Source organism: Amorphotheca resinae (assembly GCF_003019875.1).
Source record: "Amorphotheca resinae ATCC 22711 unplaced genomic scaffold M430scaffold_4, whole genome shotgun sequence".
NCBI lineage: Eukaryota > Fungi > Ascomycota > Leotiomycetes > Helotiales > Amorphothecaceae > Amorphotheca > Amorphotheca resinae.
Genome location: NW_020194474.1, coordinates 1,498,911 through 1,520,976, shown reverse-complemented (window position 1 = coordinate 1,520,976; position 22,066 = coordinate 1,498,911). Strand labels below are relative to the sequence as shown.

At 50.0% G+C, this 22,066-nt stretch overlaps 9 protein-coding genes across 9 annotated transcripts; 4 read left to right on the top strand and 5 right to left on the bottom strand.

The window, feature by feature from the left end:
- Positions 1-45: 45 nt before the first annotated feature.
- Positions 46-2,170, top strand: M430DRAFT_17903 (hypothetical protein; the record flags this gene model as incomplete). Its single annotated transcript, XM_024863763.1, has 2 exons — positions 46-356; positions 409-2,170. 2 exons carry the CDS (start codon positions 46-48, stop codon positions 2,168-2,170), a joined length of 2,073 nt encoding a protein of 690 aa, XP_024722504.1.
- A 673-nt stretch (positions 2,171-2,843) lies between these two features.
- Positions 2,844-5,090, top strand: M430DRAFT_224348 (hypothetical protein). Its single transcript, XM_024864695.1, has 6 exons — positions 2,844-3,037; positions 3,091-3,162; positions 3,223-3,284; positions 3,334-3,515; positions 3,570-4,171; positions 4,231-5,090. Exons 1-6 carry the CDS (start codon positions 2,951-2,953, stop codon positions 4,657-4,659), a joined length of 1,434 nt encoding a protein of 477 aa, XP_024722503.1. The 5' UTR covers positions 2,844-2,950; the 3' UTR covers positions 4,660-5,090.
- Positions 5,091-5,100: 10 nt separating this feature from the next.
- Positions 5,101-6,007, bottom strand: M430DRAFT_99746 (hypothetical protein; the record flags this gene model as incomplete). The annotated part of the gene is made up of 2 exons (XM_024870211.1): positions 5,101-5,510; positions 5,560-6,007. The coding sequence occupies 2 exons, from the start codon at positions 6,005-6,007 to the stop codon at positions 5,101-5,103; spliced, it is 858 nt and encodes a 285-aa protein (XP_024722502.1).
- A 484-nt stretch (positions 6,008-6,491) lies between these two features.
- M430DRAFT_118747 (hypothetical protein) lies at positions 6,492-9,638 on the top strand. Its single transcript, XM_024861725.1, has 4 exons — positions 6,492-6,781; positions 6,912-7,656; positions 7,711-8,946; positions 8,999-9,638. The coding sequence occupies exons 2-4, from the start codon at positions 6,988-6,990 to the stop codon at positions 9,419-9,421; spliced, it is 2,328 nt and encodes a 775-aa protein (XP_024722501.1). The 5' UTR covers positions 6,492-6,781; positions 6,912-6,987; the 3' UTR covers positions 9,422-9,638.
- On the bottom strand, positions 9,328-10,910 carry M430DRAFT_224306 (carbohydrate esterase family 1 protein). Its single transcript, XM_024864694.1, has 5 exons — positions 10,452-10,910; positions 9,984-10,393; positions 9,813-9,920; positions 9,685-9,764; positions 9,328-9,638 (listed from the first exon to the last, which is right to left on the bottom strand). Coding segments are annotated over exons 1-5 (858 nt in total). The 5' UTR covers positions 10,711-10,910; the 3' UTR covers positions 9,328-9,637.
- On the bottom strand, positions 10,787-11,887 carry M430DRAFT_118744 (hypothetical protein). The gene is made up of 3 exons (XM_024861724.1): positions 11,740-11,887; positions 11,345-11,641; positions 10,787-11,267 (listed from the first exon to the last, which is right to left on the bottom strand). The coding sequence occupies exons 1-3, from the start codon at positions 11,769-11,771 to the stop codon at positions 11,111-11,113; spliced, it is 486 nt and encodes a 161-aa protein (XP_024722499.1). The 5' UTR covers positions 11,772-11,887; the 3' UTR covers positions 10,787-11,110.
- Positions 11,888-12,049: 162 nt separating this feature from the next.
- M430DRAFT_137478 (hypothetical protein) lies at positions 12,050-14,052 on the top strand. The gene is made up of 2 exons (XM_024862510.1): positions 12,050-12,162; positions 12,213-14,052. Exons 1-2 carry the CDS (start codon positions 12,072-12,074, stop codon positions 13,850-13,852), a joined length of 1,731 nt encoding a protein of 576 aa, XP_024722498.1. The 5' UTR covers positions 12,050-12,071; the 3' UTR covers positions 13,853-14,052.
- An 80-nt stretch (positions 14,053-14,132) lies between these two features.
- M430DRAFT_41103 (hypothetical protein) lies at positions 14,133-15,996 on the bottom strand. Its single transcript, XM_024867457.1, has 4 exons — positions 15,950-15,996; positions 15,356-15,859; positions 15,093-15,254; positions 14,133-15,044 (listed from the first exon to the last, which is right to left on the bottom strand). Exons 2-4 carry the CDS (start codon positions 15,746-15,748, stop codon positions 14,568-14,570), a joined length of 1,032 nt encoding a protein of 343 aa, XP_024722497.1. The 5' UTR covers positions 15,749-15,859; positions 15,950-15,996; the 3' UTR covers positions 14,133-14,567.
- A 465-nt stretch (positions 15,997-16,461) lies between these two features.
- On the bottom strand, positions 16,462-21,272 carry M430DRAFT_17895 (hypothetical protein; the record flags this gene model as incomplete). Its single annotated transcript, XM_024863761.1, has 4 exons — positions 16,462-17,826; positions 17,876-20,824; positions 20,877-20,991; positions 21,073-21,272. 4 exons carry the CDS (start codon positions 21,270-21,272, stop codon positions 16,462-16,464), a joined length of 4,629 nt encoding a protein of 1,542 aa, XP_024722496.1.
- Positions 21,273-22,066: the final 794 nt, after the last annotated feature.

Here is a 22,066-nt window from a genome sequence, read left to right as displayed (position 1 = left end):
CATTTTCCCGATTCAAATGGGAAAACCACTCTCGCTGCTATCGCCATGACAACTATCGAAGCGGCGTCGCCGCCAATCGGCTCAGAAATTTTCTTTGTTATAGCTCTGCTGGTTATCAGTTTAGTTGTGCTCCTCCTTGAGCGATACTATCTTCCATTACGGACGACGCCGGCATACCTTCTCGTTCCTATATTCTTTGCGCTCTGGTTACCAGCGAGCATCATCCTCCTTGTTCCAATCGATATCGCATCCAGTTCCAGTGACCATGACGCTGGAAGCAGAGGCATATGGCTCCCCCGCCGGCTGCTATTGGTTTCATGGAGAATCTCGTACTGGCTTACATTCGTATTGACTTGGTATGCTTGCCCATCAGATGTATTAACTGGTACGGATGCTGACATGGTCTAGGTTTATTCTTCCCTTGCTTGCGGAATACGCCGATGCCGGCTATCGAGATCCAAAAGGTCGACTGCTGTTCTCTCTTCGCGCGAACGTCCGATATCAATCACTCGTATTCGGGGCCGGGATTATAGCAGGAGTATATGTGTTTGTATCTTACGGTGTATCGCTGGAATCTCTGAAGAGCTTGGTTATGGCACTGGCGTACAGCTGGGGATTGGTACTCGCGATTTACCTAATGGGCCACGGACTTGTCGCAATCCCGAGACGACTCTTCAGAAATGCGAGCGTGAGTGGGAGATTGAAGCGAATCCAAGGCAATGCTGCGAAAGTTCATGAAAAGATGGAGGATGCGATCCAGTACCTAGATGATTTAGAGGCACAGGTCGAAGAACTAGCTCGCAGAAAGACCGGATCAGCGAAGGTCTTCCAGGATTGGATCGAGGAGCTTGCTGAAGATATACATCTTCCTGAGTCACGACCTCGTACCGTGACCCAGCGTGTACCTGCGCCTCAAGTCACTATACCAAACGTGATTACCGAAAAGTATCTGGCAGATCTAAGCCGTCAACTCAGCAGAGCGAGACACAATCGTGCAAGATATGTCGATGAGTGGGATCGCCTCTTGTACGAAGCTGTTGCAACCCAAGCAGTTCTCGATTCCGCGGCATCCAAGCAGATCGAGATTGGTCAAACGTCTCCGTATTCGTCGGTGTTTGACCGCTTTACCATTCTCACCCCCTACACACGATATCTTTACAAGTACTACTTTGTTCCATATACGAGGATCTTCCTCGGATGCTTCTTTTCGCTGGCGTCGATATGTATTATCTGGTCAGAACTCAGCAAGTCAGTCAACCCAATATTTTCGATCGTTGCTCTCACGGTTATCCACCACCCGGACAGCGAACGGGGCCAGATTGGATTTGCAGGACAAGTAATCGCGGCTTGCTGGATCTTGTATATGTTTGCAGCGGCCCTCACTTCATTGACCGAAGTAAAAGTCTGGAGGGGGAGAGCGTTGGTCAGAAGGAACACCCATGGTGAAAGCGCAATGTGGTATGCCATGCAGGTGGCAAAGCTCTCTGTGCCCCTGTCTTTCAACTTCTTGACATTCCTATCTCGCGACGTCTCTGAGCCGACTGTTTTCAATCATTTCCTTGGGAGGCTCATCAAATTTACGCCTCTTGGGAAATGGTTTGACCTTTTATTTCCCATCTTCATTTTGGTTCCAGTCTGCGCAACTCTCTTCAACCTGTATGGCAAGGTCAAGCGGTGCGTCGGATTTGGTGAAGTAATTGACGATGAGGATGAGGAGAACACTACTGCTTATGGAACTGGATCTTGGCGCGAAGGAAGAGATTTGATTGAGCGAGAACTGCAAGGTCATTCGTCCCTAGGTCGACTAGGAAATGGCCCAGCATATAGACGTTCTTACGGTCCGAACAATTCCAACAATCGAAGAGCCGCAACTATCCCGGCCCCAATAGATCGTTCCTCAGGCCGAGCGCCTCCAGCTAGATCTAGGACTGCTCCCCGACAAGAACAAGACGTGGAGCCGGAAGATGAGGGGTTTTTCGAGGCATTCAGCCATCGAGTCAAAAATACCATTGATACTTTCGAAGCTCCGAAATGGTTCCCCAATATTGGGGAGGGTATCAAGAGGCCCAAGTGGATGGGAGGGGATGATTCCCCAGGTCCTAGTCGACAAGGTGCTAATACTATCACCAATTTGTTTGGGGCTCGACAAGATGGGAGGGTAAGATTATGATGATTTGCTTGGCATGGCATAGCGGAAGGAGTTGGTGGATGAGTCCTGGATGATACCGCGTGTACTCGCTTGAATTTCAATATAGATTTAGGGTCTAGATTTTTTTAATTAGAATATCTCAATATATTTATGACTAGAAAGCAGAGCCGGCGTTTGGAGAAAATTAATCGGGCCCATGCCCATGATATGTTGGGACATGCCTGAATTGTGTTCCGTAGGGGTAGGATCTCTCTTCACACGCAAGACTGTTATTCCATGTCCTACTTAACTACAGAGGTATATCTGTGCGAAGATCCATCATTTTGACACTACAGTACCTCTCTGGTGCTCTTAACATAATCTCAACATGTGTCTCATTGACATCTCGCAATCGAGGTTCTGGCCCCCGCTCTATTTGCCGATTTTCGTAATCCGGGCCAATCACTCGCCCTGGGCCCCTCTCTTGCGAACTCTTCGCTTTGCCCACTTCAGCCTCACACTTGTGACAGGCATGCGGGGAGGTTGGGGACTCGGGAGGTTTCTGCTACGCTACGGGACTTAAGCAGCGCGGCCGCCAAGAGAGGCCCACCGAGTATAACTAGTTAACTGCATGCGCCATCAACCCGCCTACCCTTCCCTCCTTCATGCTGTTCTTCAGCGTCAAATATTGTTATCGTCTACAGTGATCTTTTTTTTTTCTCGCGCGCTTTTGCTTTTTGTTGTCTGGCTTGTTTTGTTTGTTTGTTTGCCTGTTTTATTGGGGGATTGGTTCCAGAGGCGGTGAGAAGATGAATCGCTGCCATGGACGATTATATGTTCAAGGCCAATGTTGAGCGCTGCGTATTTGTTCCCGAAGCTACTAGCTATCTGGAAATCTACTCGTACTCTGTGAGTGATCAGTTGGGGAATGCCAATCGCAGGTCCGCACTAACAGACATAAGGACCCGTCGTTGAATACAGTGGAGGAGCATCCATTGACTCCAGATGAATTTGAGAACTTCCTCCATCGAAGGGTATGGGATATGCTGGTGCTCAATCTTTTCTGGCGAAAGTAGAACTGACTTGATATCCAGGGAGTTTATACTCCCCGAGAAGTACCACCTGGGGTTGTTCAACTAGGTTGCCTACGATTGATGTGAGTACATTTGCATTGCTCAATCGTGGAGAAAGCTAACCTCATGAAGCCTGCAACTGAATGCGTCCGATCCCAATACTTTCAGCCCTCATTACATCAGTATCAAGCACAGCATGTACCGGGCTATGGTAGAAACAATGAACCTGCCCTATCGCGCAATTGAGAGCACGAGTTGCGTTGGGCCCTTCTTCTGGTGCGCATACGACCAGAACGAAGCCAATCCTCATCTCCGTACGTCTCTCTCACGCCACCCCATCCCGTCGCACGTCTAACCCCGGGCTTCAGAGATTGTCAATCGGAAGAGCGATGTTCGCAAGAAGGGCTTCACTCGCGGTTGGGAACTCACCCTCTCCCACGATGTGAACAATGCCATCACGACCGGGTACGCCAAGGGCACCGCTAGTTCCGATATGGTGGAGTGCATCAAGCATCTCAAAGCATGTGTCTTGCAAATCGGTCATCCAATGCTCCTCCCAATCATCATATTCAGCCACGATGTGAGCTTCAAGACTGACATCAAACAACGAGAAGCACGTGATTGGCTACGGCGCCTCGAGCATGCCGTGAGCATGCGGAACGAGATTGTGGAGAAAGAGGGGTACGTGACCGATGGTGTTGTAGATCTGGATGCCATCAACAGGGATCTCGTTGAGTGTCACTCGCAGGTTCTCTGGAAGAGACCCAAGGCCTACCTCGAGATCGTGGCGGGGATCGAGAAGGCTCTGAAGAAGTTCTGGGACAAGTTACCAGAGCATAGGAGAGATGAGCAGATGAGGAAGTTGCAGGCTAGTATGGAGGCCCGCCTGGACTTTTATAGAGTCAAGTTGCAGGGGATAGAGAGTTATGCCTATACGACCCTGCAAAGGCTTGACATCCAAAGGAGCGCCGTACGTACCTCATCCCTCCCTTCCTAAGGTCTAAACTGCTGACATTCGGGATTACCTAGCTGTACAACATCATCGCGCAAAAGGAGAGCAAGCTCAACTTCCAAATGGCAGGAGAACAACGAAAGCTCGCGCACGCCAGCAAACGGGACTCTACGGCAATGAAGACCATCTCGCTCCTCGGCGCCATCTTCCTACCCGGCGCGTATCTCGCATCCGTATTCTCCATGACGTTTTTCAACTTCCAGAACCCGGGCCCCGTGGTCTCGAGTAACTTCTGGATCTACTGGGCCATCACGGTGCCGCTGACCATGGCCATCGTGGGCTTCTGGTACGTGTGGGAGAAGCGCAGGGAAGCTATCTACGATAAGGAGGATGTGGACCTCGAGAAGGGGAGCGAGGATATGGAGAGGCAGATCATGGCTATGATGCGGAAGAGGACAATGAGTAAGGCTAGTACTTGGGGTACGGCTACGAAGAAGAGTGAGTAGAAAAGGGAGGGGCGGCTGGAACGAGCTATACGAGGTTACGATGTTGATGCTTATGATTGATGAGAGCACTTCATGATGATGATGACGACGGATGATCTTATGAACAAATACATAAAAACTATATAGATACTATTCCGGATTAACTTTTGGGTATCTGGATAATATTCAGGCGTTTCTATTGCTTACAGAAACCGCATCTACAAACTGCTTAGGCGCTATATCCTACCTACCTATGTAGTATTCATCATGCGTAAAATTTGGTCATAAGATGGCAAGTTCTACGCCCTTTTTGCATCTCTCCCGGCCTTCTTGATGCCTACCTTCAACTTTTAGTAGAGAATAAGACGGCTGCAATCCGCGTCCGAGCTTTGTTTTATCAATTAATGTATGAATAGAGAGCTCGAAAATCAATATCTCAGAGTAACCAGACTCTAAGAGCGCCTATTCGTCTCCGCCCCGCTCTCTTTCATCAGCACTGGGGCCACCGGCAATACCCGCTACAAACTCCTGATATTTGAACACTTCTCCCCTCTTCCCCATATTTCCTCCGACGAATTTCTTAAATGCTCTCTTGCCTGTGAAGCCACTCATCACTCTATCAACATCTCGCTCAGTCAGGCTTTCCACACCGGGATCAGGTGCAGTGTGCAGTAGCGCATCTCGTAGTTCTTCCATGTCAACCTGTCCACTGTCGTCTTCATCGAAGGCGGAAAAGGCGGACAGTAACTCAGATGGTGGGGAAAGAGACGCAAGTAGCGGGGCGAGTGAGTTTAGATATGCGGGAAGAGTGACCGTCTGTGAGGTTGAGGGTGGGAAGAAGGGCGTTACATCTGATGGGTTGGATGACATTCCTTACTTGCCGTCAGCAAGATATATTGGAATTGGAACCGAGCCACTCACCCAATTGCGCCAACATATCAGCTACATCTTCTCTGCCAACATGCCCGTCACTATCCCTGTCCAAAATCTGAAACCCCTCTCTCAATTCCCGGACCTGAGCGGGCTGTAATTTTGACAACGCATTATTGTCCCCGGGGGTTCGTGGGCGGGAGAGCATACTCCCAAACCCTGGGCTGACGCTCGCACTTCGAGTTGGTGACTGCTCCCATTCTCTAGAGAAAGGTGGGGTACCTCTGGGTGTCAGTTTATCCGCATCTGCGGTTGGTGTGGTGCTATTAGCCAGCCTTGAGGGGGTTGTTGTCGTCGTCGTTGATGTTGTCTTGGTTGGTGAAGAGGTGGGTGTTGACTGTCTCAATGGAGATGCAGGTAACGGAGACTCTGGGCGGCGAAAAGGAGATGTACGAGAGGACCCGTAGGAAAGGGGTGAGGGTTTGTATGATGTAGCCATCGCGTTGCAGGCGGGGAGTATAGGTATGGGTATGGGTCGTGGTTCTGGAGGAGGTTGCGATGGGATGCGAGCGAGGCGTGTTCTTGCTATAGCTATAGTTGCTGGATATCGTGATAGGAGGAAAATGGGAACCGTAATTTGCAATCAGTCCCCATGAATCCTCACGGGTCGGGTCGTGGGGTTGCGGGGTTGACGGTGACGGTGATGGTGATGGTGATGGATGATGGGACGATGGCTTGGTGGAAGTAAACAAAACACCAGCTTAGCACGAGGCTTTGCTTCAGCCGACTCGCTACTCCTCAGGGCGCAGGGCAGAGCCGCACTCTGATTGGCCGGCTTCTCTCCGGCCACTAGCGTCTCCAAGCGGCAGTTCCCACCCTTATCCAATGGAAGATTTTAACATTTTACCCCTGAGGCCCTTACCTCCGTTTCCCTCGCAGGCGCAGAGGGCATTTGATATCCACCCCGCCCTCCTCGCTTTCTACACACATGTCGCTTCCACAGTATAACAACCGTTACAATTACCACCGGCGTGGTGCTTGTTCGTCCTTCATCCCCTTCTTCTTCCCTTGAATCCATCTTGTGCCAGTTCTGTGCTCCGAGCATCTGCTGTTATCCGAAAGGCCCTGGGGCCCAGGCTCGCTCGGACTGCCACTCCGCTCCTATGCCCCGAAACCCAGAAACCCTGCGAAGAGTGGGCACCGTCACGATTATACCATTCGACGTCTCCGTATAGCGGAGGGAGCTAAAGTATTGTAAGGGGTCCTTTGGCACGTATGGCTACCAGTCTCCCTTACCATGGAAGTGCCCCAATTCATCAGGACACCGAGGCTACGAGGGCAGCCATGCAACGTCCCACGATGACAAGGGGTACAACCGACTTGACGTTAACGACAAGTTCCAGTAGTAGTGGTGGTCTCCTTGGAGGCCCTCGAAGAACCTCCCTATCGTCTTTCCCCAGGTCTCGATCGCCGTCAGCAATGTCCCGAAATTCGAAGCCGTCGAGAAGTCCGAACGCTCCAATGATTGATACTGATCGTACATCCGACCCAACTTCGAATTCGAAGTCGCCGTCGAGCGGCCCATCCTCACAGCACTCCTCCCTCTCCGCACCCCGCAAACACAATCCAGATGCACATCCTAGGAGAAAGTTGCGGTCGCAGTACCCTCGTGGGGAAGGTGAGAATCATGTGGAGTATATTCTGGTGGCATCATTCGATATCGATAAAGGACCGGTAATGGAACATCAATATCCTGTCGCAATAACTGGAGACGAACATATGCTTGCGGAATTGATGTTGCCGGATCAAGCACATGTGCGGAATCAAGACTGGACGATATTTTTTCTACATAAGGATACAAGTCAAGAAGACGAGGAAACAGAGGAAAAGGAGGAGAAACGAAAGAGACGTCAAAAGAGGAAGGAAAAGGCTGCAGGCATCCTAAAATCCGACGATGAAAATGGAACCGAAGAAGACGAGCCGGAAGCCGAAGATTCAGAAGATAGTGAACCCGAAGGGGGAGAGGGACCGCCGCTGATATACGTATTGAATCTTGTCAACACAAAGCAAGACAAAACTGCGAAAAGAGGGGCGGTAGTCAAGGCTATGGCTATATGCACGCGGCACCCTTTCTTGCATATATATAAGGTCTGTTCATTCCGGTCCATCTCTGGTCTTGACATAATTCTAATGTGCAGATAGCCATTATTATTGCTAGCCCTTGAAGAATATTTTAAATCGCCCCATCCGGCAACGCTGGCGTTGCTATACGAGGCTGTCAACAACATGGACTTGTCCTTAATGCCGAGGCTAACTCTCCTCGAAAGGCATCTATTGCAAGCTAGCGACAACAAGGACCTCTTTGTTGAAAAGTTTGAGCAGATGATTCAAATTCGGATGGCTGAGGACAGAGGCGAACCACCAGAGAGTGTTGCAGCTTTAGCTGAGAGCCCGGAAAGACGCGTGGATCTGACTCGAAATGGGACGAAAGCCCACGTCCAGGCCCATTCAATGTATTCTGTGCCTCGAGACACCCATGAATTCGAGACCAAGGTTGTATACAACGGAATAGCCATCCCGATCAAAGTCCCTGTTGCGATATCCCCCGAGACGGTTGGAGACTTCTCCCTTATTAAGCTCATTCAAACTTTTGCGGAGCCCCATGCGAAGTCGCCCCAGCCATTCCCGCTACATCCCCATCTTACTACCGGAGGACCATATACACACCCTATCATTGTCTTGGCCAATGCTATGTTAACACAGAAGCGTGTCATATTCCTCGGTTACAACCGCCCATCTGGTGAGGTTGCAGAAGCTGTACTTGCAGCATGTGCGCTAGCTTCAGGAGGTATTCTTCGAGGTTTCACTCGTCACGCTTTCCCATATACCGACCTCAGCAAGATAGATGACCTCTTGAAAGTTCCCGGATTCATTGCAGGGGTCACAAACCCAACCTTTGAGAATCACCCTGAGTGGTGGGATCTGCTGTGTGATTTGCCTACAGGTCGCATGAAGATCAGTAGTCGGATTGAGGGAGCGCCACTCACGGAGGGGCTAGCAAATTTCCAACAGCAGAATCCCGGATACCCTGTAGGTGTGACATCTTCGACTCAAATAACGCACGACCCGACCGGTGATGCAGCTTTTATGAACGATGTCCTTCGTAGTATTGCTGCCCGCCATGGCGAGGGTGCGATCCGAGCAAAATGGCGGGATTGGGTTGTAAAGTTCACGCGAATTGCTGCGGCTTTTGAAGAAAGCGTGTATGGAGCAAGTGCCTTATATATTGGGGTTGAAGAGGCGGAACCCGGTAATGAGAGTGTCAGTGGTCATGGGTATGTCTGGAGTGACGAACCCTCCAAGCTGCGGGAGTTGGCTGGTGGTGTAATGCGAATTGAGGGCTGGAGAAACACGCGAAGTTACTACAGTTTCAAGCAGGTACGTTTGATAGCTTATTACACGTACGGCGGCGATTTTAACGTTAAAGCAGGACCTTGCCCAGCTGTATAATTTCCGACCTTTGAAGGCCCTTGATCTTCACCACTTGCACGATCGATTGCGGATGACGAAACTGACTCCAGTTGCTAGTCGAGAGATCTACCTCGCTCTTTCAAAGTACACCCACACCTACGACGAAATCTGCCAATTGCTCACCGTTGCGCCTGAATCCCACGCAGGTCTTTTCTATGTAGCACTAGGCCTCTTCCACAGAGACAAGGATGTAAGGTTTAAGGTGGTTGACCTACTAGAGAGAATCAGTGAGCATGAAGCCGGAAGGCATTGGTGGAAAGCCTTAAGTCACTTCGAAAGGTTGGCATACGTTAGGATTAAGAGAGAAGCCGAAACAGAGATGAGAATCAAGAGAGAGAACGATAGTTTCGGAATTGGACTTGATGATAGGAGGATCAGCTGATTTGAGGAGGTTTGGGGCTGACTACGAATTACGAGCTATGACTGGTTGACCTTGGTTTTTGCTGTCCAACAAGGCTTATATAGAGATACCCGCAAGGTTGGCAGAAGTATATTTATTCATTCACATCACTAGGTATAGGTTTAAGGACAGGGGTTTTATTGCATAAATTTATTGTATGCTTTTTCTCTATAGCTTTTGTCTCTGCGACATATCGCTTCTATAGATATGAGTTAGTGGCTTGGTAGTAGGGAGAGGAATAATACTATTCAAATAAGTATTTTGCTGCGTGGTTAACGTGATCCGTTGAAAATGTTGAAATGAAGTAGTATGAGTGGTCATAACCCTAATATAAAGTCAGCAGTGAACCTCTTTTATCATTTCATTGACATGCCTCTTGATATCTCAAGGTCAACTCTTTGTCATTTCCTGAAGATTTCGCAGCCTCGGCGAAGTTCTCTGGGAGCAGTTGTTTTTGCTTGTAGAAATTGTCACCGGTTCCCTAGTTGTCAATTAGCAAGCCTTTCCTTCTTGTCATCATTTTCATTTTCCAGGAAAGGCCTACCACATCAATCAAGGCATTGAACTTCCCCTTCCACTTCTTGATCAACTCTGTCGCATCGTGCTTCTTCCACTCCTCCTGGTTATCTCCAAGGTATCCCTTGAACGCCTTCTGGCCCCACGGGGCGTTGATCGGGTTCGAGATCGGCGCAAAGGCACTGACACTCTTGTACATGCCTGGGTTCTTCAGGAACAGAGTCAGGGCACCATGGCCACCCATGCTGTGTCCCGTAATGCTAACGCGCGACGAGTCCAGCTCGGGGAAGGCCGCGTACAGCGCTTTGGGTAACTCGGAGGTGATGTAGGATTCCATCTTGTAGTTGGTTGACCACGGGGCGGCAGTGGCATCGATGTAGAAGCCGGCGCCGGTACCAAAATCATATGCATCGTCCTCGCCTTGGATCTTAAGTCCTCCTGTTTCATCCCTCTTTTAGAACGTGTTGGTTTAGAGAAGTGGGGGCAGAGAACATACGAGGGGAGGTATCGGGGTAGACAACAGCTATTCCCTTCTGGCTTGCCCCATATTGAAAGAATCCCTTCTCGGCGCAGTTGTCTCCCGTGCAGGTCAGACCTGAGAGGTAGAAGAGCACTGGTACTTTTCGATTGGCTGTGGCTTGAGGTGGGAGGTACAGGTTCAACGCCATTTCGCAGCCAGTGGTTGAGGCATTGTGGGTGAGTTTGAGGAGCTTGCCTCCGAAAGAGGAGATTGTGGCTGTGGTTTTGAAAGACATTATGAGATTCTTGAGTCGATTCTCAAAAGGGTTCAGGAAGAGGGTAGTATGAAATTGTGATGCTGTTTCCAGCGTTGGCTGTGATGACGTTTATGCTATTATACTATGGAGAAATTATTCGACCCCGCATCAAGTAATCGGAAATATCACGGCATTTCGGAGATCGGGCTTACAAAACACATCCTCCCCATTTTGGATACTTACTATCTTTACCAATCATTTTAAGGACGTTCTGCTCCATATGATCGTGAGGTACCTTGAATAATAACCACGGTTCGACAGATGGTCAAGAACTGCTTGCCATTCCATTTGATATACCGCCAACAACGCCTCTTTGTACGCCAATCCAATACCCTTGCTATGCAAATATACCACCTTCTACCACATAACTCCTCCCCGCTTACTGCAACAACTCTTCGCAAGTCCAGTCCTCGTAGTAGCCATCTGGCATATATCTCCTGATGATGAGGGGTATCTTCTTTTCTCTGAGCTCCTTGATCGCAATTTGCAGCGGGTCCGTCTCTCCCTCCAAATCAACGAGCACAGGCGCGTTCATACTGTTAAGGGCAAAACGTAAGCAAATGCCAGAGAGTCCTCCAGCAAAGCCTCAAACAAAGCTCTCAAAAGCACTTACCTGATCTGCAAAGCTCTTGTACCTAAGATCCTAGCTCTCTCATACTTGGTCATATAGGGTGTCGTGGTCCTCTTGTCATTGGGGATTCTCTTGTCCTTTGGCCCCCCTTTCCCTCGATTTGCAGCCGCAGTTGGTTCTCCAGAACTAACCACACCTCGAGATGAGTCGCCAGTCGTGAGAAGCTGATCTGGGTTTTCGCCGATCTCGATGTCGTCAACTTGAGCGGTCTCAACATCGGGCTCGGCGGGCTCTTCTGGATCATAATCGGGCTCGTCATTGTCGTAGGCTGGAGAGAAGCTATGCGAAGTTCAATCAGTCCTCGTTCAGAATGGCACATTGGTTTGTAAACAAAAACATCTATATGTTGCATTGCTGCTGAGGGACTATAGACTTACCCCCCGTCATTGCCTCCTTCGTAGTCCGACATAATGATGGTCTGATTATTAGAGTCGCTAAGGCCGTGAGGAGATTGAGGTTTTAGTTGTAGAGATCACTGAACCAAGTCAGGTTGAGCTTTTGGTTGTGAATACGCGGTTTCGTCTCTCCGAAGAAATTTGGCGAATTTGCGCCTCAAGCTCTCCAGCAAAATTTAAGGTTTCGCGCTAGGATTTAAGAATAGATACATTACCTAAGCGCGCCAAGATTTCACACGGAATATAGCAACGCACTGAGGTTCATCGGGATTATTTTCTTTACAGGGACAAAACAACCATGCAGCCTCATCCCAATGGCCAGTGCAACCAGGAAACGGAAGGCTGCACTCTCATTAGGGAATTCTGCAGCTGGCTTGCGTGTAAATAGTTCTATTCCTTCACCAAGTCAGCATCTTATTCCCAGCCTTGCGTTACAATTGCTGATCTTTAAACAGAAGAGCCATCTCTCCAAGCTGAGGACGAGGACGAGGAGGAAAAGAAAGATCAGCAAAACGATGCCAATCTTTCCGGAGACGATGATGGCCAGACAGCAGACACCCCCATCACTCCCTTTTCCCCAGGCCCGAAGAAGTTTCCATCCGAATTGAAAACTATCAAATGTACATACGAAGGATGTACCAAGACTTTCAACCGGCCAGCAAGACTGGCATCCCATCTGCGGTCACACACAAATGAGAGGCCGTTCGTGTGCAGTTTTGAAGGCTGCGATAAATCTTACATCGAAGAAAAGCATCTGAAGCAACATATAAAGGGCTCCCACACTCATGAACGATCATATCATTGCGATTGGGATGGATGTACCAAGAGCTTTCTGACAGCAACACGACTTCGCAGACACAGGCAAGCTCATGAGGGCCATGAACGATTCAGATGTACCGCCTACCCGCCATGCAACCAAACCTTCCGCAAACACCAGACCCTTCAGCGCCACATCCGCTCAGAACATCTGCAACTCGCACCGTTCCCATGTACATACATTGATCCTATAACCCAGGAACCCTGCAATGCAGGATTCGATGGTGCTGGTGGCCTACGGAAGCATGAGGATCGAGTCCATGGCATACTTCGTTTCTTCTGTCCCGAGTGTGTTATCCCAGGTTCTCTTGCTCCAGATGGAAGTGCTATGAACGTCGGCTTCACTACGGAGGCACAACTGCAAGCCCACATCAAGAAAGAACACGCAAATTGCCCATTCTGTGAGCGGAGATGTGCCAGTCAACGAGAGCTTGAGAAGCATATCGAGACTCAGCATTCAGGAACGACTCTCGCACAGCGTAAAAACATTCCGTGTACGTATCTTGGATGTAACAAGACCTTCACCAAGAAATCCAACCTCACTGTTCACATTCGAACTGTACATAACGGGGAGCGCTACATCTGTGGTACTTTCGACGTCAGCAAAGTCCCTGATCTGTCATCCTGGACCGGTGGAGATGCCTGCGGGAAAGATTTCGTCTCAAAAGCCAACCTGGAGGACCATGTCCGGACAGCCCATCTAGGCCTCCCAAGCTTAATAAACTCCAAGCGCAAGAAGTCTGTTTCTGTCTCGGATGACGAAGACTTCAATCCAGACGCGCCGCCAAAGAAGAGGGGGAGGAAAACAAAGCCATCCGCCCTTGACGATCTTATCGGAGCTTCCTATGCAGAGGATGAGCGTAGAACCATTCCTTGCACCGTGCCCGATTGTCCCTATAAATTCATGCGTGAATATGATTTACAGGTCCACCTACGCTCCAAACATTCTCTTCCAAACCCGAACCTATCAACCGGGGAGGCCGTCCAAGGCTCTCTAGCTGAATTCGGATCGGGAGAACCACAACACGTGAACCATCTTCAGCAAGACGGAAACGCATTACATGATATGTACGACGACCAAGCATATAATATCGACTGGGATCTCCAGGGCCACGCCCTGGAGGACGGCCCCTTCTGGATCGGTGCCGATAACCACGGTGTCCCGGTTCAGGACCAGTGGATGCAGGATGAGATGGAGATGCGGCGATTAGTTGACGAGGCAGACTATGGGTTTTGGGATAGTGGGAACGGAGGGGAACAAGACGTCTTGGGACCTTGATGATGATTTTGTGATTTGTCTGTTTAAGAAGGTCGACCATGTTTACTAGTAGTCATCCATGTTTGGAAAAAAGAAGAGAGCAAGCAAGTGCTGCATTTTGCTCGAGTCTGTATACTAGCGGGATACCCCTTGAAGCAAGATAACTCGGAACTTCGTTTTAAAGACACAATGCAATGAGTCTGATTATGCAAGTAAGGGTGCATGAAACTCCGCAAGTTCTATATCGAGGAAAGGCTTTGGGTATCCAAGACATGTTCAATAACTCTTATTGAACTGCGTGATCCCAAGCTACAAGAGTTCATTTGGTTTCTTATTGGCAAGCCATTCCTCAATTAAGAGGCGGCTAGATATACAGTGGTCCCGTTTTGCCATCTACTCCTATGATACAGTGAACTATTTTACCCATGAAGTTGTCCGTAATGCACGTTACTTCGTTTGCTCCTTCTCGCTATGCAATGCTATTCCATAGTTAAAACATATCCAAGCTATACAGCGGAACTCCAATCGCCTATTCTCCGCCCTGATGCAACAAGCCGCCATCCATGCATACACACAGACTAGATGTGTGTAGACAATTGACAAGGGGAATAATTCATACAAAGTCAAATGACCCAGTTGTCATTCTCTCCATGCAAAACAATATATAAAAGCACGCAACGCTCCAACAAGAAGAAAACGTGTACTGATATTAATGATGCGCGCGAAGACCAATGCCTCAGCTCTGGTGGTGCATGAGACTTAACAGCCCATCGGCAGCTTGATCTTTGACAACACGGCTGGTCAAATCTCCAGCAGAGCCTCTGTCTTCCATATCACCTCCCAACGCCGGAGGATTGAGTAAACCTTCGCGCTGATGGGGTAGAACTGGGGTTGCAAGAGGTTCTTGTGAAATGTCAACAGATTCCTTTTGAGGGGATGTTGATCTAGTACAGGGGGGTGGTGAGGATGTGATGTTGGTATCTTCTGGTGCCCTTTCGGAACTTGGCTCTGGAAATCGGATATCAGGGATATTCGACAGGCCCTGGGTTGAAAGAGTACGGCGTCGAGGTGTATTTGTTCTGGGCGGTAAAGTGGGTAGTTGTGTAGAGTTCGAGGTGCTCTTGACCTGTAGTTGGGAAATTGGTATGTCGATTTGATCTGTTTGGACTTTGTAGTTCGCGAGACTGAGACGGAGCCTCAATGCTCTAGCTTTCTGTTGCGCGTTAGGATGTGTACAAGAAGAGCCGGCAGGGTAACAAACTTGTCGAATTTCCTCTCCCCTGGTAGCCAAGACAACACGGGAATCATCAGGCTCGGTGATAAGAGTATTTTGTGAGTCGTTCAATGCACCTTGGCTAGAGTCCGAGGAAGAGGCTGGTGATAAGGATGTTGAGACATCATCCTCATATACTGACAAAGAGTTCTGTAGTTAAGTATATCAGCATATATTCCTTACTAGACTCTAGTGATCTATAAAGGACCGTCTTTCAACTTAGTCGAGATAGGTAACAAAGCATAACTTACACCAGGACAGTCTGATCGCACGTCTCCATCAGACTTAACGCGATGTTCTTTGATCTTATCCAAACTGCTGATTTGCTTGCACGGATTCCTGTCTGTCTTGACAGAGTGTTCGCCTTTAAATCGCTTGATTCCTGATTCGCCAGTATTTTCATCCAGCTCAAAGCCTCGTTTCTGGCCGCCCAATTGAGTGTTCTCACGAACCGGGCTGAGGACCCTATCCTGAGACGACGTCTTAAGAGATGATTGTTTAGCCACGCCTGACGACTTCTCAGCACTGATGGACTTGTGTCCCAGCAAAAGAGGGTTTCCGGAAGGGGCCTTGTTAATGGCATGAGTGCTGATGTCCTGGAGCGCGATGCGTCGCGTCGGCGAGATTGTTGATTCGGACGCCATTGTTAATCGCGATAATATATGATCTTCGGGAGTAATTCGAGTTATGGGACTGGCAAGCGCGATTGTGGAAGCCAAGTATATATGGCAAAGGAAGTCGCGTGCTGATCTAGACTGATTGATGATGGTAAGTATATGAAGAGCTCAAGGAATCTGAATTTTTGTAGGTCTACCGACCTGTGTGAGAACAGAAAACAATCTCACAGTAAGGACTACAATGTAGAAAAGTCTGCACCCGTTTGATGTCCTAGATGTTGCACTTCCTGAGAAAACAGTTGGAGCTGCTCTGTAAAGTCGCGAAGACGCGTTTTATTGATATGAAATATACTGGGCTAGCACTGCAAGGCTACCACGCTAAAGAAGGGGGGCTGGCGAGGCTGGGAACCGATTGGCAGCCTTGTATAAGAAGGCAAAATGGACCCGAAAGCGACAAAGAACCATGCCTCGGTAACTAATAATGCTGGGATTTCTGCGATAATTTAACCAAGTTCCAGTAGAAATAGTACAGTGGGTTATAATTTGACCGCTGTATGAACAATAGACCACGGCTACGCCGTGCCAGGCGCGCCCCAATTCAAATATAAGAGCTAAAAAATTAGGTCCCACCACCAAAAGTTGCCCGTGAACGCCATCTTCCAATGGTATATATCTCTTCGCTTTAATCCATGACCTGAACCTCCGTATTTTCCATCCGTACAAAACGCCCAAACAAAAACTTAAGCGGCATTCATCGAGTAAAGAGAATTGTCGAACTGAAAGGGCTTATCGAAAGCGGTAGGATCGATCATATCGTCCCACGATCCGAGAGCCGTTACCGGATCCTCCTCCAGCATCACCAAATCTTGTTCGCCATTAACATTGATGCCATTCATATCAGCTAAGAAATCGGCGTCGCTGCCAAATGGTTGCCAATTCTCATCGAAAATGTCAAGGTTGATGTCTAGGCCTACGCCCTCGGAGATGTCGGAATTTGGCTCCGAAAGCCCGTCCTTAGAAGACTCTGGTGTATCATTCGGTGTTATTGACCGGTAAACATTCATGTCACTGATGGCGCCTGAAGCCCCGCTCTCAAACCCTTGAAAATCTTGGAATATCTCGTGAGGATTGATAGTAAAGCTTGCCCATGGGTCTGCCTCTTGCGCAGGCTGCTTGCTAGAATTCTTCGAGTCGGCTGAATTGTTCTTAGCGGGTTCTGAGGGTGCTTTCGTGTTAGAGGTTCCTTGGCGACTCATGGATACTTGACGATTTGTCGGAGTATTAGCTCCAGCAGGTGTACCCTCACCCTTGGGATTTGGTGTCCCACTCGCGGCCACCTTAGCATCCGTGGGTGTAGGTCCCCCAGGCTTGTTTGACTGGCCCTGGGAATCCATACCGAGAATTGCGGCAAGGTTCTCCTGAGCATACTTGGCTGGATCCGCCGAAGGTCGGACATGCTCCTGCTCCGTATGATTTTTGAGGGCTTCTTCTGTATCAAAGCTGACCTGGTGTCGGTCACACTCTGGCTCCGGACAACACAGCGACGGCTTCGGTTTCGAATCGGGAATCTGTTGTCTCTTGGTCTCAGGCGAAACAGGTTTATTAATCCGAGGTGATGCGTTTGCGCCGGGGGTACTCTGGGCGGGTGTATTGTTATTCTGTCTTTGCTTCTTGCGGGCAGGAATATGTAGGTTTTCCTGCGTTATTGCTGCAGGGGTACCGCTGTATTTCGGGGCTCCATGGGGAGATGTAGCGCCGAATTGGAACGGAGGTTGCGATGAAGTCGGAGCTGCTGGGGGTTGGGAACTTCGACTGCCAGACCTTTGATGGATTTTGCTCAATTGCTGCTGCTGCTGTTGTAAGTTGGCGGCATTCAAAGGGATGGTAGGAGTCGCTACCGGTGGGGTAGGTTGGGATGCAGGCGCGGGTTGAGATTGGCCCTGAACCCCCTCAGGCTTCTTCATCTTTGGGAATCTGTCACTCAGATCCTTGACCATGGAACTCAACATAACTCGAGCCTGTTCTACTTCTGCCGGCCTGATAGAGAAGTTCTCTCTTGGTTGCGTCATCTCGTTATCCCGGAACTGCTTCTGTAATCGATGCCGCTGGATCTCATCAGCATGCGTAAAGATGGACGAGGGGTGTGTTACTTACAGTACGGAAGAAAAGTCTGGCACGAGCTACATCACGTGTAATCTGGAACCACTTCGGAACGGCTTTTCCAACGTTGGTCAAGGGACCGTGAATTTCACGCAAGAGATTGACCATCGTTTGCTTAGTCTCCTGGTCCATGGGGATATCAGGGAGTGGTTCGCGACGTTGTAACTCCTCTTGCATGATAGTCCGTAGCTGCTCTAATTCGCTCGCCTGTCCTCGACTAGCTTGGAACAAGCGCTGGGCCTGTTCATACTTTTTCCTCTCCTCAGGACTGAGCGCAGCAAGCTGTTGCTCGGTATAACGAGGAGGTTGGTGGGGAGAAGGCTTTTGTCCTTGGTTTTGCTGAAGTGTAGGCCGAGGGGTTTGTTGTGTATTGGGATTGGATACTTCAACTACATCATCGCTGCTTGCGCGCTTCAAATTCTTTGGGGGCTGCGCTGGCGACGAGTTTTGAGCAGTAGTACGTCCAGCCGTAGATGGTCGAGCTGGACGAGCATTATTGGCAGCAGAAGTCGCGATGGCGGGATCGGTCCCCGAAGGGGCTTGCTTCGCCTGTGGCAAGTTTTGGGCTGCCATCAAGTTCCCGCCTTGCTGTGCCGGTTGCACTCCTGGACGAGGTTGCTGGCCGTTCATCTGGGGCATCTGGTTCGACATTTGCATCTGAAGTATCGCATTCTGTCTTTGTTGGTGCTGTTGCATATTTAATTGGTTCCTCATAAGCATAGCCCGGATTTGATCGTCAGTTGCCGTAGCCATCTTACCACTGGGGTGGTTTCGTGCAGCCTGGATTTCTTGCTGGGTCGGCTGGCGTATCTGGGCAGAACCCATATGGATACCATTCGGAATCTGCATGGGATTCTGACCCATAGGCGCGACTGGGGCAGATATGCCAGCTGGGGCGGCAAGAGGTGCTCCAACCTGACTCACTTGCACGCCGTTCGGTATTGCAGCCATGCTTTGGCCCGCTTGTTGATTCTTTGCACGAATAAGACCTTGATAGTGTATCTTTTGGAGCGTTTTAATACCCTCCACAGCTTCGGGAGCAAGGTTCGCTTGTGCCCATTGCTTCAAAGGTCCCCATTTCTTGAACTCGGGAGGAAATCCTCGAGGCATGAGTTGGTGATTCAATAATGAAGCAGGGAATTCCATGTTATCCATTTGCAAGAGGGTACGTTGTTCATTTGAAGCACCACCCAGGGGGGCATTCCGTTGTTGTAATGCATTCTGCTGGAAACGTTGCAATTGCAATTGGAGCAGCTGTTGTTGCTGTGGATTCATACCAGCTGTTAACGCTGGGGGCGGTCGCTGACCGGGATTTGCTATCATGAACTGGTTGAGAGCGTGATGATTGAACTGGCCGGGTTGTGGCACCTGCTGGCCCGGGCGGATCTGATTATTTGCCTGCATTGGCATTGAGGGTCGTCCAGCCTGAGCATTGGCAGCGTTCATTTGTGCTCCACGTTGCTCGTTCCATTTACTGACAACATCGTTTAATTTGTCCGGTGGTAATGCAGCCAAGCGCTGTTGATGTTCTGGCGGCATACCAGCAAATATTGGATTCAACCCTGCCATTCCATTTCCTGGACCAAGCTGCCTCTGACCTCCCTGCATGAAACGTGGATCAAGAGGTTGCCCAAACTGTGCGTTCGGGTTTATTTGAGGCTGCTCAGGATTATTCCCTTGTTGAGATGGTGTCCTCAGAGGCGTATTCAGTGTTCCCATTGCTGGACTCTGCTGCGGAGGCATTGGACCCGGACCCATTCCACCGGGCTGTCCCTGGAGACCCATCTGTTGGGCCTTTGCTTGTGCAGTTGCTCGAGCTGCCGCTTGAGACTGCTGCTGTGCTGCGTGCTGCATTCTCTGCTGCTGAGCCTGCTGGGCATTGAACATCTGCTGTTGTTGCTGAGCTCTGACATTAGGGTTTGGGACCGCACGTTGGTCATTCATATTTATCTGTTGCCCAGGCATTACACCCGGCTGCGGAGTGGCATTGCGCTGGGCGCTACTCGCTGGGACCACCATCTGTCCTGCCTCTTGCGCCATTACGCCCTGTTGTTGCTGGTCAATAAGATTTCCCATGTTTCCCATAAATGAGCCAAAATCCTGGTTTCCCCCGACTGTTACAGGTGGTTGCGCTTGCCCATTTAATGGGCTAGGGTTCATAGATCTTTGCTGTTGCATAGGCGGCGCTGTAGTTGGTACGTTTTGAGGCTGTTGTTGCGACATCGCCATTTGCGCTTGCTGCTGGGCCTGAGCCATCCGAGTTTGTCTTTCCTGCCTTATTCGATTCAAAGCGACCTGGCGGTAATAGAGAATAAGAGGGTCCACGCCTTGCGCCTGGTACCTTTGAAATGTTTGAGGGTCCATCCTCGACTGCAAAGTCAGCCTCTGCTGCTGCTTCTCCTCTGGTGTAGAAGCGGCCATATATCTGTTGGTTAGCTCCTGGACCATGGCGGCGTCTGCCGGACTGAGTTGTTGCTGTCCATGTTGCGGCCGACCAGGAACATTTTGAGGTTGTTGGGGTGGGGGTTGTGGCTGTTGCATTGACAACTGAAATTGTTGTTGCTGATTCTGTGCCATATTCTGCAGCATTCCCTCATTCGACATTCCTACAGGCATTTGCTGGGGTTGTTGGCCTGGAATTGGAGAAGCTTGCATCTGGTGCTGGAGATGGTGGAAGCCTTGCTGACCTGGCTGCTGGTTCATAGCCCGTGGTACCTGGCCTTGCATACCATTCTGGTTCATCATCATTTGCTGTGCTTGCGCTTGCTGTTGGGCTTGAGCCTGGGCCTGAGCCTGAGCCTGAGCCTGAGCCTGGGCTTGGGCCTGGGCCTGGGCCTGAGCCTGGGCTTGAAGGTTGATCGATTGTTGAAGATTGGCTTGGTTTTGGGAACGTCGCTCCCCAAGTTGCTCCAACTTCTGTTGCACCTCCTGTTTATATCGGGCCTGCGCATGTTAGTAAGTTGTGCCGGGAGAGAAGAGATGTGGAGCCGCGTACTTTGTCCGGACATTTGTCGAAGATGTCCTTCTCGAATTTAATACCTAAGTCGATCATCTTATGAAGGTTGGGCGGACTCGCTTGGTGTTGGCTTGCAAGGCGTAGATTCCCGATACTAATCTTAGGTGTTAGTCAAGTCAAGGCAACGGTTGAGACCCCAGGAGTGAATTGGACAGATGACGAAATAGCCACTTACAGGTTGAACACCAGGGCCATGCGCTCTTGAATCGACACCTCCGCTTGCCATCCCGTCAGTTGCCCTGTCTGCGCGGCGAGGGTTTGATAGATATGTTGTTGGATCTGGCCAGTAGCAGTGGCGCCGGATGGTCGTTGCGGTTGCTGTTGTGGCATCATTGGGCCCGCACCGCCCATGTGCTGTTGAAAGTTCGCGGCCATTCTATGAAGCGTTGTGGCGGCAGCACAACAACCCTACACAAAAGGGGAGGGTCCGACTCGGATTCTGGTACAGGCCTGTGACCCGACCTTGTCCAGTTTTCGGCGTTGCAGTATTGCGCAAGGGTATCGTGATCGATCCGGAGATTTAGAAGTCGGTTTTAGACGTTTGTTCCAGCGGGAGGAAGGGCGGGAACAGGAAGCAGCTGCTGACAATAGGCGGCGAGCCGTAGAATGGCCTGCAACCTGCCTATGACTGCTCTGTTATGTCCACATGGAGCTAGATCTTGTGCTGCGCGAGAATCTGCTATTGGAAATAGCGCACTCGTTTGCGACGCAGTCTGAGGTGTACAGAACGATTGGAGAGAATCGCTTTTCGCTGCGTCGAAGGGTGAGGCTGTCACGGTTGGTAGGAGCGAAAAGACTATAGAGCATCGGTTGGTAGAGCCCTGAACAACCAGCACATTCAGTGTTGCAGAGGGATCGTGGACTGCAGCGAGATCGAGGTGGTGATGAGTGACACAGGATCCCCTAAGGTGGTGGAGAGAAGAGATGCGGGATTGCAGTCGAGAGCGGCCAAGCGGTGGCTTGCTGGGCAGTGAGGAGGCAGCGAGTCCCAAACACTTTGCGACACCTGTATCAAGGGTGACGCGGGACCTTTCGACGGACTGCACAAGCACAACAATGAGACGAACAGTCGATGCAGAGCAGATGATCGAGGGCAGCCAGAGCAGCGGTGCAAGAATGGGCGGTCTCTCTTATTCTAATTTTGCAGCGTTGGTCGTTTTGGGGGGGGG

Excerpts from the sequence above, each read along its gene's own strand:
- M430DRAFT_224348 (XM_024864695.1), top strand. The coding sequence starts at position 2,951 with ATGGACGATTATATGTTCAAGGCCAATGTTGAGCGCTGCGTATTTGTT. Across the intron at positions 3,516-3,569 it reads CGAAGCCAATCCTCATCTCC|AGATTGTCAATCGGAAGAGC; the intron begins GTACGTCTCTCT and ends CCCGGGCTTCAG. Across the intron at positions 4,172-4,230 it reads TTGACATCCAAAGGAGCGCC|CTGTACAACATCATCGCGCA; the intron begins GTACGTACCTCA and ends GGGATTACCTAG.
- M430DRAFT_118747 (XM_024861725.1), top strand. The coding sequence starts at position 6,988 with ATGTCCCGAAATTCGAAGCCGTCGAGAAGTCCGAACGCTCCAATGATT. Across the intron at positions 7,657-7,710 it reads CTTTCTTGCATATATATAAG|CCATTATTATTGCTAGCCCT; the intron begins GTCTGTTCATTC and ends ATGTGCAGATAG. Across the intron at positions 8,947-8,998 it reads GTTACTACAGTTTCAAGCAG|GACCTTGCCCAGCTGTATAA; the intron begins GTACGTTTGATA and ends ACGTTAAAGCAG.
- M430DRAFT_224306 (XM_024864694.1), bottom strand. The coding sequence starts at position 10,710 with ATGTCTTTCAAAACCACAGCCACAATCTCCTCTTTCGGAGGCAAGCTC. Across the intron at positions 10,394-10,451 it reads CTACCCCGATACCTCCCCTC|GAGGACTTAAGATCCAAGGC; the intron begins GTATGTTCTCTG and ends GGGATGAAACAG. Across the intron at positions 9,765-9,812 it reads TGACCTTGAGATATCAAGAG|GGTTATGACCACTCATACTA; the intron begins GCATGTCAATGA and ends ACTTTATATTAG.
- M430DRAFT_118744 (XM_024861724.1), bottom strand. The coding sequence starts at position 11,771 with ATGTCGGACTACGAAGGAGGCAATGACGGGGG. Across the intron at positions 11,642-11,739 it reads GAAGGAGGCAATGACGGGGG|CTTCTCTCCAGCCTACGACA; the intron begins GTAAGTCTATAG and ends AACTTCGCATAG. Across the intron at positions 11,268-11,344 it reads ACAAGAGCTTTGCAGATCAG|TATGAACGCGCCTGTGCTCG; the intron begins GTAAGTGCTTTT and ends TGCCCTTAACAG.
- M430DRAFT_137478 (XM_024862510.1), top strand. The coding sequence starts at position 12,072 with ATGGCCAGTGCAACCAGGAAACGGAAGGCTGCACTCTCATTAGGGAAT. Across the intron at positions 12,163-12,212 it reads TAGTTCTATTCCTTCACCAA|AAGAGCCATCTCTCCAAGCT; the intron begins GTCAGCATCTTA and ends ATCTTTAAACAG.
- M430DRAFT_41103 (XM_024867457.1), bottom strand. The coding sequence starts at position 15,748 with ATGGCGTCCGAATCAACAATCTCGCCGACGCGACGCATCGCGCTCCAG. Across the intron at positions 15,255-15,355 it reads TGCGATCAGACTGTCCTGGT|AACTCTTTGTCAGTATATGA; the intron begins GTAAGTTATGCT and ends ACTTAACTACAG. Across the intron at positions 15,045-15,092 it reads GGGGAGAGGAAATTCGACAA|AAAGCTAGAGCATTGAGGCT; the intron begins GTTTGTTACCCT and ends AACGCGCAACAG.